General features: G+C 42.7%; 1 protein-coding gene across 11 annotated transcripts in view; it reads left to right on the plus strand.

Annotated features, from left to right (window-relative positions):
* The window catches only part of ARHGAP12 (Rho GTPase activating protein 12), a 697,283-nt gene that overhangs the window by 301,979 nt on the left and 369,213 nt on the right, over window positions 1-26,091 (plus strand). For all 11 annotated transcript variants that reach the window (XM_069648062.1, XM_069648064.1, XM_069648067.1 and 8 more), the window contains one exon: window positions 303-364. In XM_069648062.1, coding sequence (XP_069504163.1) covers window positions 303-364 — 62 coding nt within the window. The remainder of the gene's footprint in view (window positions 1-302; window positions 365-26,091) is intronic.

Below are 26,091 nucleotides of genomic sequence, written 5' to 3' on the forward strand. Positions count from 1 at the left end.
ATACAGGCATGCACAGTGGTTGAGTCCTTTGAAGGGGCACATATTTTCAGTGGCACTAAAACTAGTGTTCAGAGTTCACTTTTATCTCCCAGTTTGTGCCTAAGCCTTCCAATAGTTAATTACATCAAAGTCTGCAATGCGAGATGGACAATTAAAAAAGGATGACTACGTTTTTTCCTGTAATTAAACGGTACCTTACTGGAAATGTTTCTCTAGTCCTTCTGTAGTCTGACTGCTGTCTTGTATAAAGAGGCCAATTAATTGAGGACACATGTTTTACAATTTTGTATTCTGTGTTTTAGGATCACGAGAAATATGGTGTATTGAATGTTACAAAAATTACTGAAAATGGTAAAAAGGTTAGGTAAGTTCATGACTTCATGCTTCAAAACTAAAACGATGGTGCACATTTTAAGGCTAAAAAACATACGATCATGTCATAAGTGGCTGTTTTATCATTTAGATCTTCATTTGCATGCTAGCAGAACCTTTGTTTTATATTTGTTTTAAGTTGTCTACATAGCTTGCCGATTAGCGTATTTCCTGTGCACATTACCTCCACCTCATATTTTAAAGGGAATAATGGGCAATAATTTACTGTACATTCCGTAAGAGAATACTCCCACTTTGGAAGGTGACTTTTATTTATAGCCTTATTAATTTAAAAAACCGTAGCAATTGAAACTTTGTTCATAATCTTTTAAATTCATAAACTGTGCATAGTATGCCCTAGTGGCTGGCCCAAAATAGTACAACTTGTTTCCAAAATGATAAAATTGGCATGTTAAGTAACGAGATATCCCTATAACGTGGATGCTCCTCCCATCTTGGCCCTGTGACCAAGCTCATTCTTTAGATTGTTGCGACTGAACAAAATGGCAGAAAAAAACAACATAAGGACTGAGCCTCTGAACCCAGTACCTGCCATTAACTTTTAATGGCTACAGTAGAAGTCAGATTTTTCGCATGAACTCTAGTGATGACATGGACACAGAGCAGCCATGGGGATCCAAAAATGCAGTACCTAGTGTGTGAGTTGTGATTCTGTGTGTTTGTGTATATATATTTGAGGCTTGTGTATCTGCTTAGAATCGCATGTTTTGCATTGGCTGCCATCAAGTGGTTGGTGCAGAGTAATACTTAATTTATTTTCGATTTCGAAATGGGTCGTCGACTGGGGCGTTCCTGTAATACTATCCCTACTGTGACATGTACTGTATCCATGAGCCCTCCTGTGTCAAGTTCCTTGGATTGTTTTTTTTCCACTATCTGGTTGGTCGCACCCTGCACAGTTTCTTAAAGTGATTACTTTGCTCGGAATCGAGCACACATTCTGGATATATTGAAAATATTTTTGTCCAATTGTCTTAGCGATGGCTCTCAACGGAGCACGTTGACCACAGGATCGACCGTCGTACGAGGCGTATATCGGCTTCGGAGATCGCCATTCGGTGGCTACAGCTACAGGCCGCAACCTTAACAGTAGAGGTAGTGGGGGAAGACACTTGCATGTTACAGCCCAGGAGAATGTCTCTTTACATTTCCCCAATATTATTTATCTTGCTGTCCTCCAGCTTCCGAAATAGCGAGCACCCACTTAAAGTTTCTGTAAAGACGCACATCAAATCTGCAATTATTGCCTTCTAAGGGATCACTGGGAAGATTAATGCCGGTCGTGCACGTTTTTTAAGCCTAAAACACTTAAAGATCGGTGATTGAAGCTCTGGGTGGCTTTAGCGATGCAAGCTGAGGCTTCTACAGATTACTCCACTTTGTCGAAGGAGTATGAGCCACAACACTACAGCCCTGGTTTCAAATCGGAAGTCGAAGCGATATCCTATGATGAAATTTAGAATTCCTGTACGTCAGTCCCCAGCTCCGAATGGCAAGTGCCACGCTCTGCTATGTAGACTTTGCCTGGCGACAACAGCAACGCTGAGGATATCAAAATGCTTTTAAGGGGACAAAACACATTCTGCCCACTAACATTTTCAGCACTTCTGTCGAAAGTTTCAAAATGCACAGCAGCGATGGCAACCTCATCACCTAACGGGCTGGTCGAACAAAGGACATCAGCTTCTAATGTTTCTCACTCGACGCATGGCCTAAAGCCTTCATCCACACCGACCGCCTCCACATTGAAGGATTCTACAAATAAACCCAAACATGTGCCGAAAACTACTATTTCGATACACGTTGGGAAAAAGAAACGTGCACATGTCGAAGCTAGTTCTTCATCTGATAGTCTCAAGAATAAGAAACGAACAGAGCAAGAGGTTAAAACACATGAGGTTGGTTTTTCACCACAAGGTTCCCAAGGATCATCAGGGAAATGGCTGAAAAGGTTTGCGATCACTATGAACAAGATGGCCTTATTTACAGAACTTTTAGAAAACACAACCTTGAACACAAGGCAAAGGTTTTAGAAGAGGCGATACCATCCAAAAAATGAAGTGAACCCTCTGTCCTTTATGAGGAGCCAGTGAAAATAGAGGTATATGTAGAGAAGGATTTTGACGAGGATAATACAGGTACAGACCTAGAAGACCACCTTATGCCCTCACAGACCATAAGGACCCACATCTCCTCTTTGCTTATTGTTAACAACTTATTACTTAATGAGCTGCTTTCCTAAGGAGATCATTATTTCAAAACTGACGCACACTAATCCAAGGAGGACACAGATTTTGTAGAAAGAGCTTAGCCAGTACATTGCTTTACCTAAATCTGTAAAGAGACGACTAGACTCCTCCCTAACAACTCCAGTATTAACAAAACCAGTTAACCCATGAGGTTGAAACCAGCACCTGCCAACCTCTATCAGGGGTCACTTGAAAACCGGACTCTTCAGTCGTAACCACAACACATAAAACTGCTTGTACACGTTTGGCTACATCAGAGGCCCCTCCTGACAAAGAAAGCAAAATCGTTTTGCCCTAGACAAAGTGGCAACCTCAACAGCATATCAAATGTGCATTGCCAACAATGCAGTCTTAATGGCTAGTTTCAGTAGAGCTCAATGGGACCATGTAGAAGAACTTGGTGGTAATGTCCATGAGCCCCTAAAAACAAATACTAAAAGCCTCATCAGAAGGGAAACCGACTGATGATTCAATACTAAAACACCCTAAATGCAGCAGATAGGGCTGGGAGAATCATTGCAGAGGAAAACTTAGTAAAGAGATATACTTGTCTCAAACTCAGGCTTTAGAGTGGAGACTCAAGCGTCCCTTTTAAATGTGCCAATACAAAATGAGGTTCCTTTTGGCAAAGCAGTCGATCAGGCCCTAGAAACTGCAAAGAAGGACCATTAAAAACTGAAAATATTGAATCTGTTTTCAAACCTCCCTTTTAAGCAGAGAGGAGCACAATCAAGCAGGCAGAGTTATCGTGGCCAAAGCTACTCAAGGTCAGCAGCATGGTTTGGAAACCAGGGACAATTGTCTTCCGGTCAGTCCTAATTTCCAAAGCAATTCAGGAGCGGCCGAGGCCAACCTCAAGAGGGTCTATTGCTTCTGCAAAACTGACTCCACGTTCCAGAGCCCCTCCCATATAATAATGTATTTCTTATATAGCGCGGCACACCCATAAGTCTCAGATTGCTGAAAGACATTATTATCCAACTGAGTGGTACTCCATTTATCGACCTTGGAAGGATGAAAGGCTTTGATCACACTGCCGGGCTTCGAACCTTCCAGCGCAGGCTGCACATGGATATCAGGCAGCGAGCGCGTGGCACAACATCAGACCACCTGTATCACCCCAGTAGATGATCGCATAACATCGTTCGCCCGCATATGGGAGTGGACCACCTCAGACAAGTGGTCCATGTTAACAGTAAAAAGTGTATTGCAACGAGTTTCGAGAACAGCTTGATCACCCACCAAGACACAGAAGGATGCCAGTAGAACATTGGCAGATTATGCAAGTTGAAATGCAAATACTACTACAAACCGGAGCCATAGTACCCATTCCACCATGAGAGGTAAACAAGGGTATTTATTCTGTGTACTTCCTTGTTCCAAAGAAAGAGAAGACAAAAAATGCCTAGTGCTGGACCCAAGGCCAGCCAACACATATGCAACGCCACAAAATTCAGGATTGCTATGCTTCAAGGAGTCATCCCACTGCTCAAAAGAGGAGACTTTATGGCAACACTGGATATGAAAGATGCATACTATCATATTTCAATTCTGACTGCACATCGAACATACCTGTGGTTCAAAGTGGGTAAAGCGCATTATCAATTCAAGCTGCTCACATTCGGGATCTCATCAGAGCCTCATGTATTCACGAAGGAACTATCGGTGGTGGCAGCGCACCTATGCAGACAAAGTATTCCAGTGTGCCCTTATCTGGATTACTAATAACAGGAGCGACACCAGAAATATGTCGGCTAAACACACAGAAAACAATACATCTTCTGCACAAACTGGGCTTTTCTGTCAACGAAATGAACTTGAGCCTAATCCGCAGTCAGCAAAAAACTAGGGCAGTCACTCAGACAAGACACCTTAGTCTTCCCTCTCCAACGAATGGGTCCAAAACCTAATTAAAAAAATACCTTGTTATACAGCCAGTCGACTGATGTGTCAGTAAGGTTATGCGCCTTCTTGGCATGATGGTGTTATGCATCTTCATCTTGCCACATGCAAGGCTTCATATGCTTCTGATGCAAGAGTGGTTAGCGAAACAATGGTCACAGGCGGAAGGCAATTTTGTAAACCCTGGTGTCTGCTCTTCAATGGTGGACAAAAAAATAACATGTTACAGGAAAAACCTTTTGTCAATCCACCAACACACCTTACAATCGCAACAGATGCAGCACACTCTGAGGTTGGGGAGCCCATTGTCTCAACCAAACAGCAAAGAGGATGTGGTCACGTAAACTTACCATGATACATAGCGACCCTCTAGATTTGCTAGCAGTTTTCAAGGCACTGCAAGCTTTACTTAGGCTACTTATGCCTGTGTGAAAGACCCTGCCGATGATCACACCTTAAGCTGTTTACCACGAGCACGAGTGCTCATTCTCGGTGCTAAAGACTGAAGCAATTTAGACTCTGTGAATGCTACCGTGATTCAGTTTTGAGCTCGGTACTGATGGTGCCTCTAAAGTGAGGTCGTAGGTGTCACGACATGCTATATACTACTAATGCTCAATTAATAAGCATGTTTAGGTTCACTGAATTTGATTCGGATCACACATATTTATTTATTTTTATTTTCTTTACCCATGTAGATATATGTGACTAAGTGATGAAACATGGCAACTTTTTCGCTATGTGCAGTAGCGTATTAGAGCTACACATAACGCCATCAACTTAAGGTAAGGCAGAGTGATTTTTCGAATCCATTACTCTTTAGAGTAGAAACGGATTTCGAGAGTTTGTTAACAGCACTTTTCATTTTTTTCATTTTTTCTTTTGTCTTCTTTCTTCCTCTCCCCCAATACATGGTCTAATAGATGACTGGAAGCGCTTTTCAGTGGAACCTGTGTAGAGATTTGATAGAGGGCACTTGAACTCGTTCAGCCATCCACCATATACCTTCTCGTGTTGAAGTACTGTGTTAACTATTATATGGTGAGCTTTGCGATGATCCGACTGTACCCAACTTGGGAAGAACTGTTTTTCTGGCTATTTCTCTCTTCTTTGGTTTCTGTATTTCCGTCTTTGCACTATCTATTGCATTTTCCAACATTAAATAATGATGTGTTGGTTTATGATTAATTTGGCCCTTTAGAGAGGGTGTCACTCTTTGTGGTTTCTTATAATGAAGTTTTTGATATTTCTTAACACAAGGAGTCCGGTCCCAGTTTGATCAGCCCTATAATTTGACAAGGTTGGAGCACTTGCTAGCTCCTGAGACTGCGTAATTTAACAGCCTCAAGAATGAGGGATTATAGTGATTGGTTTTCTCTCTCCTTGTCTCTTCACAGGTGTCATGTGTCCGTTCCTCGTGTGAGGGCAGCCCGAACTCTACCACAACCACAAGAATCTAACTGTTTTTGTATCGGACGCTACAACAGTTAACCTTTGAAATAATTGCAAACTGTTTAGGTCTAGGTGCCTGTGCGAAAGCCAGTGTTCGCGTGGTTCTTAAACACGGTAGTTAGCAGAATAGCAGTGGAACATTAAAAGTTCACTTTGAACTATTCAAGGTTGAGAGGCGGTAACTCTAGTTCCGCCGCGCTAAACGACCTATTGAGACATATCGTGCTTTTAAGTATACCCCCCTGATGAATTTCCCTTGACTGTGTGTGTATGAAATGAGTGAGGAATGAAACATGTCGGGTTAAATGGGAGTGAAGTAGTGTGGAGGTTAGTAGTTATTTGAGTTGTATTATTTGTTTTTTCTTTAACCCCATTATTGTGGTTAGACTTAGGAGTAATAAGTTGATTTAATTAAAATTTTTGTATGTTTATGTCGTAATCCCTGATTTTGGAGTTCCCTAGGATTATATGTGCACTATTTTTCTTCCGGTGTACTTAAATTGTCACTGATGCGATTTGGTCGTCTTTGTGTGTTTTTTTGTTTTTTTGCCTTCTCTTTATTGACTTTTTTACCTTTTTTTATGTACTAAAGTTTTTAAGGATTGTGTTATGATGAATTATGCCCTGTTGGCATTTTTATGATGTATATTTACCATTGAAGGTTAAATAAAATGTATATTTACCATTGAAGGTTAAATAAAATTGATAATTGTATAACTGGTCCAATTCCTACTGTGTAAAGCTTACAATATCAAAGCACTAATGTTTTTAGAGATATGTATACTGTGTTTTCTCTACCCCGATTTCTGCCTTCTAATCAGTGAGGTTGGACATATGACACCGTGATACAACACTGTGGACCATTCTTTAGTTTATATTTTTTAGGGTGTTCCTAAAGATAGGGGGTGCTTTGGTCCACAGTCTAATCCCCCCACCTCTTTTGTGTACTTTACTGCAAGCTTTACAACATCAGTTAATTGGGAAAAATGTGCTAATCATTACAGATAGTACAACAGCCATGTTTTACGGCAACAGACTGGGCAGGACTCACTCACTCAGTCTGTCTAAACTGGATCCTCCAAAGAGGAATACATCTCCAATCCCAACATGTTCCAGGGGAACATAACTAAATTCTAAGCAACATTTTTACACGTTGGGGACAACCAGACATGTCGTTATTTGCCACAAAAGAAAACACAAAATGCCTAAATGATGCACTGCGCACTGTCGATCAATTTGTCAGGGACATTTGCTTACGCATTTCCTCTGACCCCACTATCAAATAAAGTTATCCACAAGATGCATCAGAAGTTAACGGTGGTCCTAAAAGCTCCAATGTGGCTCGACAGACGTGGCTTTCCCACATCCTCAAAATGTCTATTTGCCCATGAATGAAACAAACATGTCCTTACAATATGTTCACAGTATTGGGGGTTAACCCTTTATCCAGGCCCTCAAGCAACCAACTTGGCAGCTTGGCTCCTGAAGTCCCTAGAGTTTGGTCACCCTAGTTTGCCTGTCAGATGCATGGAAATTCTAAAAGCCCTTAAACCCAAATCTCAATAAATTCTATTTTAATGCATCCAGCAATGTTACACACTGTCAAACAAAACACTGCCATTTATGTCTGAAGCACACTCCACATGTGGTACAGGTGCTATATTAGCATTGCTAATGTGCCACAAGAAGCAATATGCAAGGCTGCCACATGGGGTTCAGTACACACATTATTGTGTTGACACACAGACCACAAATGACTCGCAGGTGTGACAAGCAGTGCCAAAATATTTGTTTGTCTGTTCCTTCTATCAACCCACCACCTACTGGTACTGCCTTCTAGTGTATGCAAAGCATGCCATTCTATGAAAAGCCACAAGCCTCAGAAGACAAACATTACATCCCTGTAATCGTCTTTCTGATGCTTGTATTTGCTTAGATTCACATGCACCCATCCTGCCTGCCCTTGTTGGGAGTAGAAGCACCATAGACAAAAGGTTTATTATGTGAGGTTTTTTTCAAACAATTCTTCACATTCGCAATTCACTATACACTCCAACCAACCTCAGGGCAGAAAAATAACAATCCGAGGACCTTGATGCGTGAGAGATCATGGGTGTACAGTACATGTCACAGTAGGGATAGTGTTGGGAAATATTTCTCTTATAAGCAACTTTCTCTCCATATTCTATGGACCCCCAAACGTTTTGCTTTTGTTTTACACTTGCCCTGTCTTTTTGCAGAGAAGTAAAGCCTTCCGCTTCATCTCACTGACCTTTTGCTTGTTTGTTATGGGGAAACTGACTAGTCCTACGGACTGTCAGTACAGGGAAACTGTTTCCCTTTTCTCTTTTGATTTATCTGTTTGGGTGACTTTTTCATATTGCGCAAAGCATCGTTCAATCCAGTGCAATTGGATACTTTTGTATCACCCTAGACCTTCACCAAAGGGATTTGTGATTACTTTTAAAAGTGCCCAAGGACAAGCTGGTGGCAGCAGTTACATTTTTACAATTTTCTTCTATATTTTTAGTTGGCACATCGTAACTGTGGCTAGTGTCCTAAGATGGCTGTGCCACGGGATTTGCTGCTTGTTCTTTGGCCTTCTTCCTGCCTTCTTGGGTTAGGAATTCCCTTTTTATGGCCATGCATTTGCCCGGGAAAGCTGCTGTGTACGCGGGCTAGTGCATGCCATGTGTGTATGGGCTCAGGAAGTGCGCTGGGACTGTGTGGTCCCAATCCACATACTGGTGCCAGTGTGTCTATTGTGTATGCATGAGTCAGCCCCACAGTGGCCTGATTGAACCACTGATGGTGTGCATGAGTGGTGCAGATCCTTACTATTGGAGGGCTGAGTTGGATTACTCACCTGAATTTTGGATACGGGGAGTCCTGCAGCCATTCCAGCAGATCGGAAGAGGAGCCAGGTACCCTGTGCAGACGACAGAAAACCCGAGGACGAATCCTGAAGAGGCCTGGTGACCATTATTGCTGCTGTCCCAGTGAAGCCTCACTGAACTACAAGATCGCAGAAGTCTTGTTTGTGCTTCGACCCTTTGCACTTGTGGGACTAACCAGTCTCAACGCCTTCTCACAATCCTGCATCCTGGAGCCTTCGGCAGTGTCCCTGGACCACCCAGTGGACTGACGAGCTCAGTTTTTGGCCGCCATGACAGAAGCATCGCTGTTCCGCATTTTTGCCCGGAACTTCGGTTGTCTCCAGCTAGTCCTATAAGATGCCTTCTTGCCAGGTTTTAGCATCCCAGCATGGATGGGCCCTGTTCTGGAAGGCTTCCTCTGTTCGTGACTGCTGTGATGCCTGTTGTCGCCTGTGTGCGGTCGCTGGAGCTGGCCATCCCCCATCTGGTAGTGTCCTGAAGAGTTCTGCATCAGTGGCTGCTGCATTTATTCACTGGAAAGGGTTGCACTCGGCTTCTAGATCCGACCGGAAACTTGCTTGCACCTGCAGCTTCTGGGCATCTTCTACTGGATGCAACAACGGGAAAACCTACCTACAGCGACCACTCCCTCCCTGAAACCTCCCCCCACACCCCCTCCATTCAATCATTCAACCACACCAATATACATCTTTTGCCTATCAATATTTTTTATGCGTTACATATTCAGGTAATTTCCTGCCTTTGTTCCTCTAGGTAAGCTTTGAATTGGACCCAACTGTCTTTTGGCTGACTCATCACGTTTATCGAGCATTTGTATCCATCCTCGAGATCATTCAGAAATGTCATTTCCCTTAACCACGTCTGGGCCGTTGGTGCTCTCCTTGACTTCCACTTCAACATTATGTTTTTTTGCAAGTATACAGCCTGCATTAAACAGCCTTTGTATTTTAATGGAAACGTTTCCCATGTCTCCCAGCAAATACTTCAACAGTGTTAGTGCGGGAGGAATTCCAGTCATTGAGTGGAATGCCTCGGCTAGCTCGTGCCAGAACTGTACAATCTCTGCACATTTCCAGTACATATGCATGGAGTCTGCCCCCTCGTGCCCACATTTCATACATTCATTCATTGTACCAGGCTTTATGCGCGCTATCTTAGCTGGGGTGTAATGCAATTGGTTCAATATTTTTAAACTATATGCCTCAGGCAGGCATGTCTCTCTGGTCCGCAAACAATATTTTTGCCATTTTTGGTTTCATCAATGGTTATGTCTAGGTCTCTTTCCCATTTAAGTTTTGCTTTATGTTGCTGTTGGCCCATCTGATTTGAGGCACACAGCCTTGGAACCAATTCTCTGGGCATCTCTTCTTTCATTATCATTTCTAATCGTGAACAGGGCATGGGCTCTTGTGGAAAGGATGGCCATTTGTGACATACTGCCGCCCGAGTGTGGAAATATTGCAGCAATTTAACAAGTTTATTTTCCAGTTTCTCCCCAAATTCCTCCTGAGTTGCGAAAAACCCTCACGGAAACGGTCACATACTATCATTATTCCCTCTGGATCCCAGGCTTTCTGTATGTCTGAGTCATATGCCTGTGGTGGTCCGGGGCAATTCCATAACATTATTTTGCTGTTATATGGTGTATCGATGTGCAGCCGCTTATGCATCTGCCTCCACCGTAGTGTGTACCGGGGCGAACAGGCTTGAGTCCACATACTTCCCCCTCAAGAATTATGGCTTTCAGGTCTGTAGGAGCTGCCCTATATCGTTCCAGTGCTATATGTGCTGGGGCAGTAGTTTGTAACAGTACCCTTCATATTGTGCCTCTGCCACCATAAAATACAGCTTGAAATCTGGGAAGGCCAGTGCCCCCCTTTCGTAAGGTTCCGACATCCCCTCCCAGCTGATTCTAGGCACCCCATTCCCCCAGACAAATTGTATTGCCATGGATCTGAGTCTGGTGAAAAATCTACAGAGTGGCCATATCAGGATTGAGCGGAAGTAATAAAGCAGTTTGGGTACCACTATCATTTTTAGTAAAAGTTTATAGGCACATTGGAAATTTAGACCACGCCACGAGTTTGGTTGTTAAGGCTTTGTGGTTATCTTTGTATAGCGTCTTTTGATTGCCAGATACCAGCACTCTGAGATATTTAATTCTAGTCGGGGACCATCTAAATCCTAACAAATCAGTGGGTGCAGGTGTGCTCTTGGTCAGAGGGAATATTTTGGACTTTATATTATTTCTTATGCCTAGTGATTTTGGCCACTTCTCCTCGGGGTTATATAGGTATAACAATGCATTGTCTGCATAGAAAGATATTATCTGAGGGGCGCCTTGTATATGAATTCCTCTGTGATTGCCGTTCGTGCATTTGTATGGCTAGGGGTTCTATTGTGAGTGCGAATAGTAAGGGCGAGAAAGGGCTGCCCTGTCTAGTACCACGGGCCAGCATGAACGATTGCGATAATGTCCCATTTCTTGCAGACTCTAGCTGTTGAACTTGTGTGCAACAATTGAGTATATCTGATTGTTATTGCCCATTTTACATTGTTTAAATACCTCAAATAGGAATGTCCATGACACCGAATCAAAGGCTTTTTTGGCGTCCAATGATGTCGCTACCGCTCTGGCCTCTGTGTTGATCTGTGACATGATTCCGAACAGTCGTCTAAGATTCAATCCCGTTGATTGTGTGGGGATTAATCACAACAATCTGGATGTATCAATTGTTGCATATACAGTAGGAGCCTGTTTGAAAGTGTTTTTGCAATAATTTTGGCATCCGTGTTAATCGGGGACAGCGGGGCGGTATGATGCCATCTCACTCGGTGGGCGTGCGGGCTTGGGTAGCACTGTGATGACCACCTCTATCGAAGGTGGAAGGCTCCCGTTATCGAGTGACTCTTCCCATACTCTTAGGAGCATTGGGGCCAGAATGCCTTTGTATTCTTTATATATTTCAATGCTTAGACCATCAGGGCCTGGGGACTTACCAGAGGCCAATGAGTCTATAAACTCTTCTATTTCATTTAGTTCAACCAGCCTTCCAATTTATTCCCTCATTTCTGCCAGGGGGTTCTCGGATAAGTATAGTTCGGTTGCTTCCTGTGTGCTAGTGTCCGCGTTGGCGTGTAGTGTCTTATAATACTCCCTAAATTCCATGTTTATTTCCTCTGCAGACGTTACCAACTGGCCTGCCTTGCCCATAGTGCCAGTGATAGTCAGCGCCCCACGTTTGCCCTTGACAAGGCCCGCCAACCATTTCCTGGGTCGGTCTCCCTCCCCGTACCTACGAGCCTGAGAAGGTTTTGCCATGTATCTTACTTCTTGATGTGTCAGATCGCAGAACTTTGTCAGGTTCCACTTAATTGTACCCAATAATTTACTATCTTTTGGTGCTACCATATTGGTTTTCTAGGTTTCGTATTTCCCTTTCAGTGTCGCCTAGATTCTGTCCCATTTTTTTTTTAATAAAGAATACTGGTAGTTGTAGAGGTCAGTGTCCCCCCTAAGCCACACTTTAAACGTCTCCCACACCATGGCATATTGAGACACCGAACCCTCATTCTCTTGAAAGAAAGCAATCTTTTCTCGAACTGTTGTAACCTGTATGGTGTCTTTTAGCATAGCCAATGGCATTCTCCACATATGGCAAGGTCTGGGTATTTCCCTTATTACAAATGTAATCTCTACTGGTGTATGATCTGATAGCGTGCATGGGTGTATCTTGCTGCACTGTATTCTAGATGCCCATTCCCGCACCATCTCCCCCACCTTGGTGGTGTCCCCTTTGCAAAAAATGTAGAATATTCCAGGGGGATCCTGTGAGCAGACCACAGCCACACTGCGTGTCCCGCGCCCACTCTGTCACTTTCCAACTTATATCGTTGTATTTTGTGTCACTTCTGTTACCTATTCTTCACTACTTGCTTCTTCTTTGGGGTCAGGACGTGTAGTTCACCCCGCCTGTTGATCAAGTGCATTCTCTTCCTCTCGGTCGGGGCTTGTATTGTTTCTGCAGCCCTGCGCTGGTAGTGGGATGGATGACTCCATGTATGCCATAGCTTCTGCCACATTTTCAAAAAAGTGCGCCCGTCCCCTATGTTGTATCCTGAGTTTAGCCGGAAACATTAAGGAGTATGGGATGTGCCTAGCACATAGTGCCTTTTTCACCTGATAATATGGTCTTCGTTGTGTCTGCACCCCAGCCGAGAAGTCTGGGTAGATATGCACTGTGCTGGACTCATAGTGTTGTGTCCCATTCTCCCTGGATAATCTTAGGATGAGGTCCCTGTCTCTGTAGTTGAGCAGTCTTGCGATAATGGTGCGCCATGGGTCACTGGGTTTGGGCACCTGCACGAGGGTGCGATATGCCCTTTCCACTAAGAAGTGTGATGAGAAGGTTGCTGAGTCGAATAGGGTTTGGAGGATGCACTCTATAAAGGGTTCCATTGGGCCGTTACATGCCGTTTCCGTAATCCCCACTATGCAGATGTAATTGCACCGCGATTCAAGGTCGGTTTTCAGTTCTGCAATGTCCCGATCATGCTGGTTTAGTTTGGCCTCTGCTGTTCTGATTCTAGCTTCAACTTCAGTTATTCGACCTCTCTCCTTCTCTACTTTGGCTTTCAGGGAGCTGATTGTTGAGACAATGTCATCAAGCTTGGCATTCACCGACATGAATCAATCGGCCCCTACTTTTTGTTGGCGTCCTTCGTCATTTCGGGACACTGCTCTTACTTTCAGTAGGGTCATGCCTGTTGATGATCTGCTGTTCTTTTTTGGAAACTGTCCCTTGTCAGCTATTGCAGGAGTGTTGAGCTGGTCTGGACACCTATCAATTGAGCGTGTGTCGTTGCTGTATGTAGCGCGTATCTGCGAATTCTGGTGACTGTACAGGTTTATCAGGTTGCATCTGGTGCGTTTTCCTCCCGGTTAGCACTCTGTTCTAGTCCCTCAGTGTGTCCTCTGTCGCAACTTATGTTTGAATAAAGGAGTTGCTGCTGGCAAAGGGGTATTTGGTAATATAATAGACTGATTTATGTCCTGCACTTGGTACTGTACACTGTTGTCCCCGTTATAGGATGTCTATATTACACTGTGCTTTTCACTTGTCAGCGCCCCCTACATTAGGCAGATATATGGTATTTCTGAGGCTGTTATGTCGGTATAAGTGCTTCGTGGGGTTACTTTCCATTGCAGCTCTATCCTTCTAAGGGATTGGTATTGCGCCCTCGCACATATAATCTGAATTGCTTGCGCACAGTTCCCTGGGGCCGCCCCCAGTTTTGGTGTTCATGACCTTGTAGCTTCTAGTTGCACTGGCTTTAATGGGTCTGTGCTTGTGTTTTGCCTGTACCTGGGGTGTTTCCAACTCGCTAGTGTCCAGAGAAGGAACGTCAGAAAGCCGTAGAGAACGCCATCGCTATCAAGCTGATGCCACCTCACTGGAACAAACCTGTGACATAGAAGGTACCCGGGTTGCTCATAGGATGGAGGAGTGGATGAAGAGTGTGGGGTGTGGATGAAGAGTGTGGGGTGTGGATGAAGAGTGTGCAACGAGTGGAATGCATGGATCAAAAGGAATGCATGGAACTGATTGAACAGAGCATAGAACTGAGGAACCACATGCAACGGATGGAATGCTTGGAACAGTTAAGGGGCATGGAAGCATGGAATGGACATTGCTCAAGAACGGCTGGAGTGCATGAAGGCGCTTGATCTCAAGCACCTACTGAAAACCACCATATCACATCACCACGCTTACTCTGTTCTATACACCACCACTGAACTAGAACACAGCGATACTATGACACATTCGGTATAGCTGTCCTCATACCAACACCTGCCTCATACTCCCCATCACCCTAACTAAACACAGCTGGCTGCACACCCACCAGCCTAGGCGTTCTCCTCAGGCCTAACGCAGCCAGAATCAGTTTGGTATCACCCTGCCAGAATGCACACATTCTCCTGATCTCCCAACCACCACACCTACCGCTAAGAAGCAGCCATCACATGAGTGCCACACCAGCTGCACACATATCCAGTGCACACATGCACCTCATGACTCTCTCTCTACTGACTTGAACTATGGTTCCCAAGGGCGTTCAACCTACCAGCGCCTTGAGATCATACCAATGGTACATAAGGCGCTATATAAATGCAAAGTAACATAACATGAAGGGTGTTGTTTGCCCAGGGCAATGTGGATGCTTGTTGCGCCAGCCTGCCGATCGATTCCGTATAATGTCTTCCGGCTTGGACCACAGAGAATCTTCCCTTGTTCTGGCAATTCGCAGACTCTCATGCGCTGCCCAGTAACACTCTGCCTCAAGCGTTTTCAAGCAAAAATCACCAATAGTGTGATCCGTATTCGCACTTACAATTCCATAGCAATGATTTACATCAACAAACAGAGGGGGCACCAAGTCTCCTCTTCTGGTGGACCTTGCTATACAAATTTGGGATTGGGCCATCTAGCACAATGTTTGGCTCCAAGCTGTACGCATTCTGGGTCACATGAATGTGGCTCCCTCAGCTGCCAATGGAACGAGTGGGAGATGAACAACAATCTTCGGGCCAGTATTTTTCAGCAATGGGGTACTCCAGAAGTGGACATCATCAAACAGTAAAATTCTTCTTTTTGCGTCCAGGGACAGGCTCGGAGTGTCTTCCTTGGGGGACGCCCCAAGATTCTGTGGGACAACATGAAACCTTATGCCTTCCTTTCATTACCACTGATTCATCGGTCATTTTGCAAACTCGGGAGCGCATCGAACTGCACTCTCCTCATCGTGGCTCCTTGGGGGCCAGCCAGGTTCTGGTTTTCGGAACTGCAGCACCTATCGGTGCTTCCCCGATCAGGTTGCCGCACATTCCCGACATTCACCAGAGCAATCACCAGTTGTGGCATCCCTCCCCACAATCGTTCAGCTTGGCAACCTGGTGCCCGAGTTCTGATCGTTAGCGCAGTTCAACCTGTCGAAGGACAACATGCATATTCAAGTGGCCAGGAAGCCTTCTACAAGGGCTCAATACAGGGGCAAATGGCTCAGTTTTTTCCATTGGTGTCTAGCCAAAGAGCTCGATCCCGGCATGCTTCTATCGACACTGTAGATAAAATGGTTGAGGCCTGCCAAGCTGCGCTACCCCAATGAAGGTGTAGGTCTGAAGTTTGTTTTTACAACCAGTTAGTCCAATACCAATGAAAAGTGGGTTGTAATGTGATTATTTATTCACAAAAGAATACACTTCACGCCAACACGTGTTTCAGCCCTCTCTGGGCCGTCCTCAGGGCGTATTAATATCAATATAGTGCATAACTGTCAGAAAATAATACAAATACATGTGCATTGCAACCAATAAAATTTCGAAGCACATTGGTGTGTTATACAAAATGTTACAACATGGTTTCGCAGTCATAATATAAAAAAAGTTTACATGAACCATGTGGAACATAGCGTACAGAGGAGGAGTGGAGTGGGAGACAAAAAAAGGGAGGGGGAGAAGAAGAGAAGAAAGCTCTGTATTAAATTTCAAATAAAATTAAATTGAAATTCAACATTGATTCGTGTTAGCAGTTCCTAGGCACTGTGTGCTTGAACCAAATAACGGTCCATATTATCTTAGCAAAGTTGTTACACATTAGTAGACAGTGAACAGTCCATTAATTAAATGTACCTGAAATTGGTAAATCTGCCAAAAATCAGTCTCAGTAGAAAACGCTTGTAGGAATTGGATTGAACCTGTTATAAAAATATACATGAGTGTTGTTATCTGTTGAGTGCTCCTCATTAAAGCGAGAATCTTGGGGTATAAATTCGCTTACCAATGAAAATGAAACTGGATTGGAAATCCGTGAAATAATACTTAGCTGAAAGGCCTAGCGCCTGTAAGTTACATGCTGCATCTGTTTCAGAGACAAAACCGAGGAAATAGTGTAAGGGGGATCTGGTAGTACTTTCTGATAAAGGAAATGCTGCCTGTCAAAGGGAAGCACAGAGCGCTTACCTTCATCGCCTAAATGCGTTGCTGCACGGCGATTTCTGCTGGCAGGCAGAGACTCTGAGTGGAATGTGGGTGCGGCTGGGTTAGCCAATAGCCGTGTGGCCTGTGCTTTTAGAGGCTATGGTCATGTGATCCTTGGGTTCCTGTTGCCTAGTAACATGGTTGGTGTGAGAGTTGTGTTCCATTCAACACGTACGTGGCGCGGATTCGCTTCCAACATAATTGTTGAAGCGAAATCCACTGTTTGCAGGGCATTTGGACATAGAAATTGCAATTAGTATAGTTTCGTGTGTTATTTGCTATAAATGGATGGGATTGGTTTAAATTATAAGGCTCCCAGGAAGACTAACATTTCGGGGATCTCTGTAAATGGTAACATTCACAAAGTGAAGTTCACACAAAACAAAAATGAAAACAGTCTGGATCCTTTCTCGATTATAAGCATATAATCGCTCGTCTAAAGTAAACAGATCAACCTGTTTCAATTGTTGTAACAGTCTAAAGTGAGAGAAACCAAGTGTTAATTACAGAAATCGTTAGCACGGTGACATGCATAACGTCTTATTAAACCGATTATGGTGAGATTTTTGGTATATCACATAAATGTGTTGCATGTTAGAGAACCGATTTTAAACAAAGAGGTGAATGTTTCAGAAACGTTAAAATAGACATTGCAAAAGAGAAAGTGATGTCTAGGCTTTTTTGCAGACCGGCATGTGTTAGGTTGCCATGATGTTGGTGTAGCTTCCTTAATATTAAAGGATCCCATGAATGTTGTAACGTTAAAGTGAGGGTGGAAGTTATAGTGTCAGTAAGAAAGAGATATGATGTCTGTGCTAATAACAGGTGGGTAAATGATAGGTTGTCATAATGTTGGTGTGGTTCCCCTAATAAGCTTCCAGGCCTGTTATATAGTTAAATGATAATTAGGATTGGTATGTTGAAATAAAAATTAGAAGGAATCCTAAAAGAAAAATTAAAAATTAAGACTCCCCTCAGTGGTTAGAGGAAGGGAATGAAATATTGTATATCCGAAGTAGGTAAACTCCTGAAAAAACCTGTTTACCCCACTATGGTGTAACAACTTGCTTAAAAATTGTCCTGTGGTAGAACACATTGTCCCAAGATGAAGTATATTTTGATCAGAGAAACACATTCAGTTCATGCTCTTGATTAAGTCCCAATTGGACACATCTTAGTCTACAAATCATACGGGCCTCCGCTTGACGAAGGTATAGTTGTCTGTCACCACCTCTGGCATGTGGTTTAATGTATTGCAGTCCTACAAATCTGATGTCACTCTTGTGCGCCATTTGGTGTTCTTTCTGCCAATGCACTGCAAGTGGTAATTTGATGTCTTGACTGTTGAGATTTGCCAGGTGTTCTCTGATTCTGACCCTTAGCTCTCTGATGGTACTGCCCACGTAAACTTTCTTACAGATACAGATGATTCCATATACTATGTATTTGGAACGACAATTAATGAAATCCTTGATTCTAGTACTCAAATTTCCATGACAGGTAAATTCTTGAGTAGGTGCTGAGGCAAACTGACAAAAGTTACAGGTCCCACACTTGTGGAAACCAGTGGGTTTGATATTCGGCGTAAGCCAGTTGGTCTGTCTGTTAGAACCAGATTGCATAAACGAGGGACACAAAAGTTTCTCAGTGTTGGAGCACTAGAGAAGGTTATTGTTGGTTTCTCAGTAATGTATGTCTCCAGATCTGGTTCCAAATGTGAAATATTCCAGTTTTTGTTCAGAATATGATGAATGAATTTAGAGTCACTACAATACTTTGTAATGACATTAACATGTTGTGGAAATCCAACAAGTTGTTTGTTTGCCGACTGGGTAAGTAATGAAGGTCTTGTGACTGTTTTCACTTTCCTCAGTGCATGATTAATGTTTGTTTTCGTGTACTCTCTTTCTTGGAACCTGGTTCCTATAGACTTACATTCTGCAAGAAAGTGAGAATCTTCGCTGTAATTTCTCCTAGCTCTAAGAAATTCACCTCGGGGAATATTTTCAATCACATTTCTCTTATGGCTGCTTTTTGCATGTAGGATGGAGTTAACTGCAGTTGTTTTACGAAAAGTACAGGTTTGCAAAGTTTCATTGATTACATAAATTCTCAAATCCAAAAAATCAATTTCAGTGGCATCAATTTTACCCGTGAACTGAATTCCAAATCGATTGTGATTAAGATGTTGCATAAAGGCTTGAAATTGATCAGTCGTGCCTGTCCAAATTGAAAAAACATCATCAATATACCTTCTCCAGACCGGTATAAGGTCAATGAATGGGTTGTTGTGAAATATGTGCGAGTCTTCAAAGAATGCCATAAAAAGGTTTGCAAGTGCTGGGGCATATTTTGCTCCTATGGCGATGCCCTTTGTTTGGGTATAGTAATCATCATTGAAAATAAATTGATTGTGGATAAGAGTGAAGTCAACAAAGTTTTTGAGCATTTGTACATGTAATACATGTGATGCAGAATGTAGTCTAAAGGAATGGTCCAAAGTTTTAATGGCAAGTGTACAAGGCAGTAACATCTAGGGTAACTAAATGATAATGCGATTTCCAAGTAATATTGTTGAGGATCTGTAAGGTATGGGTGGTGTCTTTCAAAAAGGCTGGAATTTTGGGTACTAGGTCCTTAATGCAAGAATCAATATAGGTTGCTAGGTTCTCGGTGACCCCTCCTTGTCCACTCATTATAGGCCTCACTGGAGGAAGATGATCGAAAGGTTTATGTATCTTGGGTAATAGATATAAAGTAGGCATAAATGGGGTGGTTTTGGTGAGAAAAGGTTTCTCTTCATCTGTTAGCATCCCTTGTTGATGCCATTCTTGGATCAAAGTTTTTAACTCTTGCACTGTCTGAGTCGTCGGATTATTTTTGAGTTTGCGATAACATCCAGGTGTTTCTAGGTGTTCTTGAGCCATTTTAATGTAATCTGATTTATTGAGAATGACAATGTTGCCCCCTTTGTCCGCCTCCTTAATCACTATGGTATTATCACCCGATAATTCATGAAGAGCCAATTGTTCAGTGTTGGATAAATTTGCTTTCTTACTGGAGAAACCTTTGCATTGACCATCAATGTATTGGTGAATTTCTCTGGTAATAGTCCTGTAAAAAACATCTATGATATTATCACCTGAGGTTGGTGCCATGAATTTGTATCTGTTCTTGTGTTCAACGATGTCCATATTACGTTGATGTATTCCTAAGTCTCTTTGAATGTCACTGATTGGTTTTACATTGTCTGCTGTGAGGTTTGCCAGAAGGTGTACATTTTCAATCTCCTGTATGCTCTTGCTGCTAATCAGTGGTAGTATTGTATGTTGTTGGTAAAAAGCTGGTTTGTTGTGAAAGTACTTTTTCAATTTCAATTTCCTGGTGAATTTGTAGAGGTCTATCTGAACCTCAGTCATATCGGCTTTAGAGCTGGGTGCAAAGGAGAGGCCATAATTGAGAACATTGATTTGTTGCAGTGATAGTTGTTTTGTTGAAAGATTGATCACTAAATTTTGAGAATTGGCCTGGGTTTGGATGTTTTGAGACTTGATCTGGTGAATCTTTTCCTTATGTCTCCCGTTCCCTCTCCTCTTGGCTCCTCCTCCTCTTCCTCCTCTGAAGTTGTTGGGTTGATTGAAATATTTGGGCCTAAAGGGAGTGCTTTCTGAAAGCGTACACTCTTGTAATTGGTATTGAGGTTTTGAGCGTTGCCCTTTTTATATCTTTTGATTTCTGCCAAAAATCCTCTTCTATTGTAACGTTTTTCTTCAAATGTTAGTGCCTCATCTGATTTTTCTAACCCTCCTGTGCTTGTTGTTGTTGGTTCCTGATCTGAGTCTAAATCTGATGTGACGGGTGATACATTGGGGGTCTTGATATGTGTTTGGTCACCATCATATTTTGGGACCAATTTCTCGGTGCCTTTACTCCTTCTATCGACACTGTTCAGTAGTTTGTATCTGACCTTGTAGCCTCTGGCATACAGGTCTTGTCATGCAGGACGTATTTGTCCGCCATTGCGGCCTACCTGTCTACAGACAGCTGTTCCTTTTCGATGGCTAATCCAGTCATCAAGAGATCACGGGACACTTTACAGGTCTTCATCTCTTTCCACCGGTTCGGGCCCCTCCTCTCAAATGGGGATCTAAATGTTGTCTTCACTGCGTTATGTCATAAGCCTTTTGAACCCATGGCTACTACTGAACTTAAGTACCTATCCTGGAAGGTGGCTTTTTTGATTGTGGTAACATCTGCAAGACGGATAAGTGAGCTTCAGGCTCTTTCTGTGGAACATCCGTTCCTAACTTTACATAAGGATAAGGTGGTGCTTTGCCCCCACCCATCTTTCCTTCGTAAAGTGGTTTTGGAAATTCCATTTAAACAGTCTATATCTACCGGTCTTCTTCCCAAACCCAGTCTCTGATGCTGTAAGGGTTCTGCACAACCTAGAGGTCAGACAGGCTCTGAAGTTCTACCTTGACAGGACTAGTGAACTCCGAAGCTCTTCGCAACTGTTCGTTACATTTGGTGACGCAAAGGGGAAGCCAACCTCAAATGCATCCATCTTCCGCTGGGTTGCTTCATGCATTTCCAAGGCCTACAAGGTTCAAGGCCTTCAACCACTTAAAGGCATTCATGCACATCTGGTCCGGGGCAAAGCGGCTGCTGTTGCCTTCCAAAAGTATGTCCCTTGGGTGTTCATTGCCAAGTCAGCTAGTGGGCCTCCCCATCAGCTTTTTACAAACATTACTGTCTAGACCTGGGTCCCCGGGCTGATGCCCAATTTGGCTAGTAAATTCTCAAGAATGTATTCAAATAAGGGAATTTCCCATCCACCTGTAATACCTATGGTCGAAAATGGGCAGAACTTACTCCTAGTCCAGAGTCCCCATTCCTACATACACCCGCCCGCCGTCCCTTCTAATATGTATCCTGTTATTGCTTAAATGGTCTCCGTCCTGGTGATAGAAAAGGACTGAAGGGCGAAGCGTGGGGCAGAGCTCAGGAAGGTGGGGTTACGGTCACGTGTGGAGGCCCTGCATAAAAATAAAAGGACAAAATAAATTACATTTTTGATACTTTTTAACAAAAGTGCTCCGGTCACGTCCCGAAGGACGGAATGTCCCACAAGTATGGAGGAAAAGGGACGATGGACTAGGAGTAAGGTAGTCACTACGATGAGTAACTTTGTCATTTACTCAAACCAACCCAAAAACAATCCCGACAGACAGCTGGAACCGAGGAAAGATCGAAATGATAGAGCCACAAAATAAGTTAATGTTTTGAAGACTGAGACTCAAAAATACTTGCCTTTGAAAATTCGAGTGAACTGTCCACCAGCACTTGGAGTGGCAGCTCCAAAAGCTGCCAAACCTGACATCCTGGACCTCGATGAACACCATTGCTCATTGTTACGGGGAGAGTTGACTACCACCTATGATTGCGATCTAAATCATGCCAAAAAAGGAGCGTCTGGCAGACCATACTCTGGCTTATTAACACTTGTAAAGAGGGTTGTGGGCCTCGTTGTAAAGGAGGTTTTAAACCCCAACCTCTTTAATCAAGTGGTGATACTCAAAAAAACGAACGAATGAAGGATGGGATGCATAAAATGATTGTACTACTCACCCTATACTGTAACATAGCCCTGTGTAAACAAGAATCATTCTCCGGTACAGTATTGAGCACATTAGATGAGATATTAGTGACAATCCAAAACCCACATGTACTTGTGTGGAGATCTCAAAATGAAACTTGTGAATGAACATGGCCACGTAGCAACCAAGACGAAGTTGCACAGTTGGCCCATGAAATGGCATGACGAAATGTTGAAACATAATCTCCACACGCTGAATGCACAAACGAAGGGAGACAGCCCAGGTAATTGGACCTGATTGAGAGGAGGTGCGAGAGCATGCATAGACTACGCCTTTTTTTCAACTAATCTGATGCATCTAGTTGAAATGGTTCAAAGTCTTACAAATGCCCAGGAGTGATCACAATCTGCTTGAAATAATATGTAACGATACGTAATATGTAACAAATTTGAAATCATATGTAACGATGGTGAAAAGACAGATGCCTCGTTGCAAATATCTCAAGTCTTAACCTTCTACAAACAAAACATTCTCCCAATCCTGACATACGGAGCGGAAGCACTTCTTAATTTACCTTGGCAAATATGGGGAACCTTGGAGGGTCTCTTCTGGAGACAGGTGCTGAAATTATCGAAAGGCCTGCCCATCGCCTCGATCAGATATGAATTGAGAATTCAATCCATGGATGCAATCGCACTTTGGAAGACTCTAGCCCTCCTTAGAAACTGCATAATGACAGACCATCCTCTACCTTTTGAGGTCATTAGAACCGTGGAAGACGGAAAGAAAAGTGGCTATTAGAAAAGTGGAAAAAGAACTGCTTGACCTACCTGGAATCCACAGATGCCACAGTCGACATGTTGATATTAAACCTGACATTGGTAAAAAAAATAAACTAAAAGAACAAGACTGGATTAAAACAACAAGAGCAACATATAGACTGACAGTTGAAGGAAAAACCCTCCACTGTGTCCCAGGATACCTAATTAGATTTCCCTCCAATTACTAGCGTAACTTATTCATGAGGTTCCGACTGAATGACCTCCCCACTGGAGAAGTACTGCAAATGCGGAACCGGACGCCTAAATCGGGCGGCAACATGCAGATTCTTTGAGGAAAGAAGCGCTACAGAATCTTCATACCACCTGATGGTGGTGTGCAGGAAACTCAGACACAAGAACTAGATATTTGAAACATTTTCTAAAGCAGTTTCAGTCCCTAACGGCCCGAGAATGGTGGAACAGACTTGCAAATGGAGAAAATCTGAGCCTGATCCTAGCCTCAATTACATTTTTGGAAGAAGCTCTGAATAGTGCTCTGGTGGAAAAATATGATGACACCTTACAAGGAGGAATAAGATCTCACAGAGACATAGGAGAACGCTTGTAACTTTAAACTTCATGAAATGTGTTGGAAAGACTGCCTCCATGTATTTCTTCCAATTGGACCAGGAAACTTTAATGTTATTTTAACCAAAACAGGGATGTACTGCATATAAAGGTTTACAATAAACTATACAAAGAAACAGAAAATGACAGGTATGCAATCTTTGTTTCTGTGTGTTGCTCCAAGATTTCGAACGTGCACATAGTTTGTGGTCCAGGAAAAAATCTGCCAAGTGAGGGTGGGGATTCCAGACCAGGAACGTAGGATGAATACTCCTTCCAAAACCAAACACGCCACATTCAAACGATGTGCTCCTCCAGGCCAAAAAATAAAAAAAACGTTATTTATCCAACTTAATCCACAATTTATGTATCCATGGAGTTTAAAAAAAACAAAATTAGCGTGTTTATCCTGCACAGGCCTCTTCAGGATCAAATCCAAAACATAAGTTCCAATTTTAAAAATGTCATTTGTGTTTACCATACATTCCAGATGGCTCTTGGTTGTAGGCGCTGCAGTCAGAGTGTACTGTTCATTGCTATCGTCCTATTATATTGTAATTCATACAAAGAGATATACGTGTAATTCATATTTTTGTGTTGAGCAAAGCACAATACATGAAATTGGAACCCATGTTTTACAATATAGTGGATCAACCAATGGGACTCATCTACTATCGTTCAGTGTAGGTTTAATCCCTTCACAAACAAGTTACCATTGCACACCATGAGGTCACAACACACATAAAACTTCATTATGTCAAATATCGATACGTGGGAAAGTGTATATGCCGGTTTTGCATTCTTTTTCCGAATGCACATCTTGAGCATTTACCACCATAGTTGATTATTCACTGCTAAATGCATTTTTTAATTTTAAACCACTTGTATACACTGTCTGTATTAAGAGCATACCATCATGGATTATCTCTAACAGAAGTCTGTTTCTAATAAAGCGCATAATGATCATGCATTCCAATATATCTATTCATAAGGTATCTCAAATGCAATATCACCTTTTCTTCCCTCATATAAATTATTTTACATGCAAAGTGCAAATGCATATTCTGCATTTATACCTTGCAGGTGCATTACGGAGTACTTTTAAACTGGACCATACATCCCTATTCTGTTATTGTAACAAAGTGCATAATGCTTCTAGATTACAGGGCATATTATCGTAAATTATTTCCAACAAAATATTGACCATAATTCCCTTATTTGATCTCTTAGCATGTAAAGTGCATATTTAACACACACATTGCTAATGCATTTCTGAGTTATTTTTAAACTAGGATGTAAGACCCTGGTATTTAGGTTGCCTATAATTTCCTTAAAATATCCAGATTCTCATAGGTCTATAGTGTTCAAGACCCACCTCATATAAGTAAGTCTACATAGTGCAAATTAATTTAATTTCTTAAGACTAGAATACAAATGTATTCCTAGTTATTACTGAGGCCATCACATAACCTACCAAATATCCTATTCTCATGTTTTAATTCTGCTCCATTAGCAGTAAAATATTATCCAAAATCTATTATCGATTTTTACATTCTGTTTTTATTGTATTAGAGACAACTTAATAAAATGCATTGTAATCCATGAGCATCATGCACTTTGCTATGAACACAGAATTCTGTTAGGGATAATCCATTACAGTTTGCACTTTAATTCAGAAGTATGCAATTCAGTATGTTATGTTCAAGAATATTTATACCACGCACTATCACCACCTGAGTTGTCCCCTGGCGCTCTGGTGGATCTGAAAAGCAAGAGGGTAGGGTAAGTTAGTAGGATGTACCAGGAAAAAGCGCAAGAGAGCTGTGATGTGCTGTTGGCAGCTTCAGTTCAGTTTACACAGTTCGCTGAGCGTAGGTGTTTCACTGAGCGTAGGTGTGATTTTTCAGTCTGTAGTTGTCAAATGTTGTCAAATGCGGTTGTGCGAGGCTATGTGTGGTTTGTGCTGTATAGGGATGCTGTATGTCTTGTTTAGAGTTTTGTTTAGAGTTTGAAAAGATGTGAGCAGAGGGATTAGGGATGAGTTTTTTTTAAGCGGGCTGGTTAGTGGTGGCACTCAATCGTACCCCATCTGCTTTGGCCACCTGTGTCATTTGTCCCTGCCAGTGTCGTGCATTGTGGTGTGCTGGGGGTGGGGGGGTGGACAGGGCTTCC

The sequence above is a fragment of the Ambystoma mexicanum genome, chromosome 2q, assembly GCF_040938575.1.
Source record: "Ambystoma mexicanum isolate Mex_15411 chromosome 2q, UKY_AmexF1_1, whole genome shotgun sequence".
In the NCBI taxonomy this organism is placed as follows: domain Eukaryota; kingdom Metazoa; phylum Chordata; class Amphibia; order Caudata; family Ambystomatidae; genus Ambystoma; species Ambystoma mexicanum.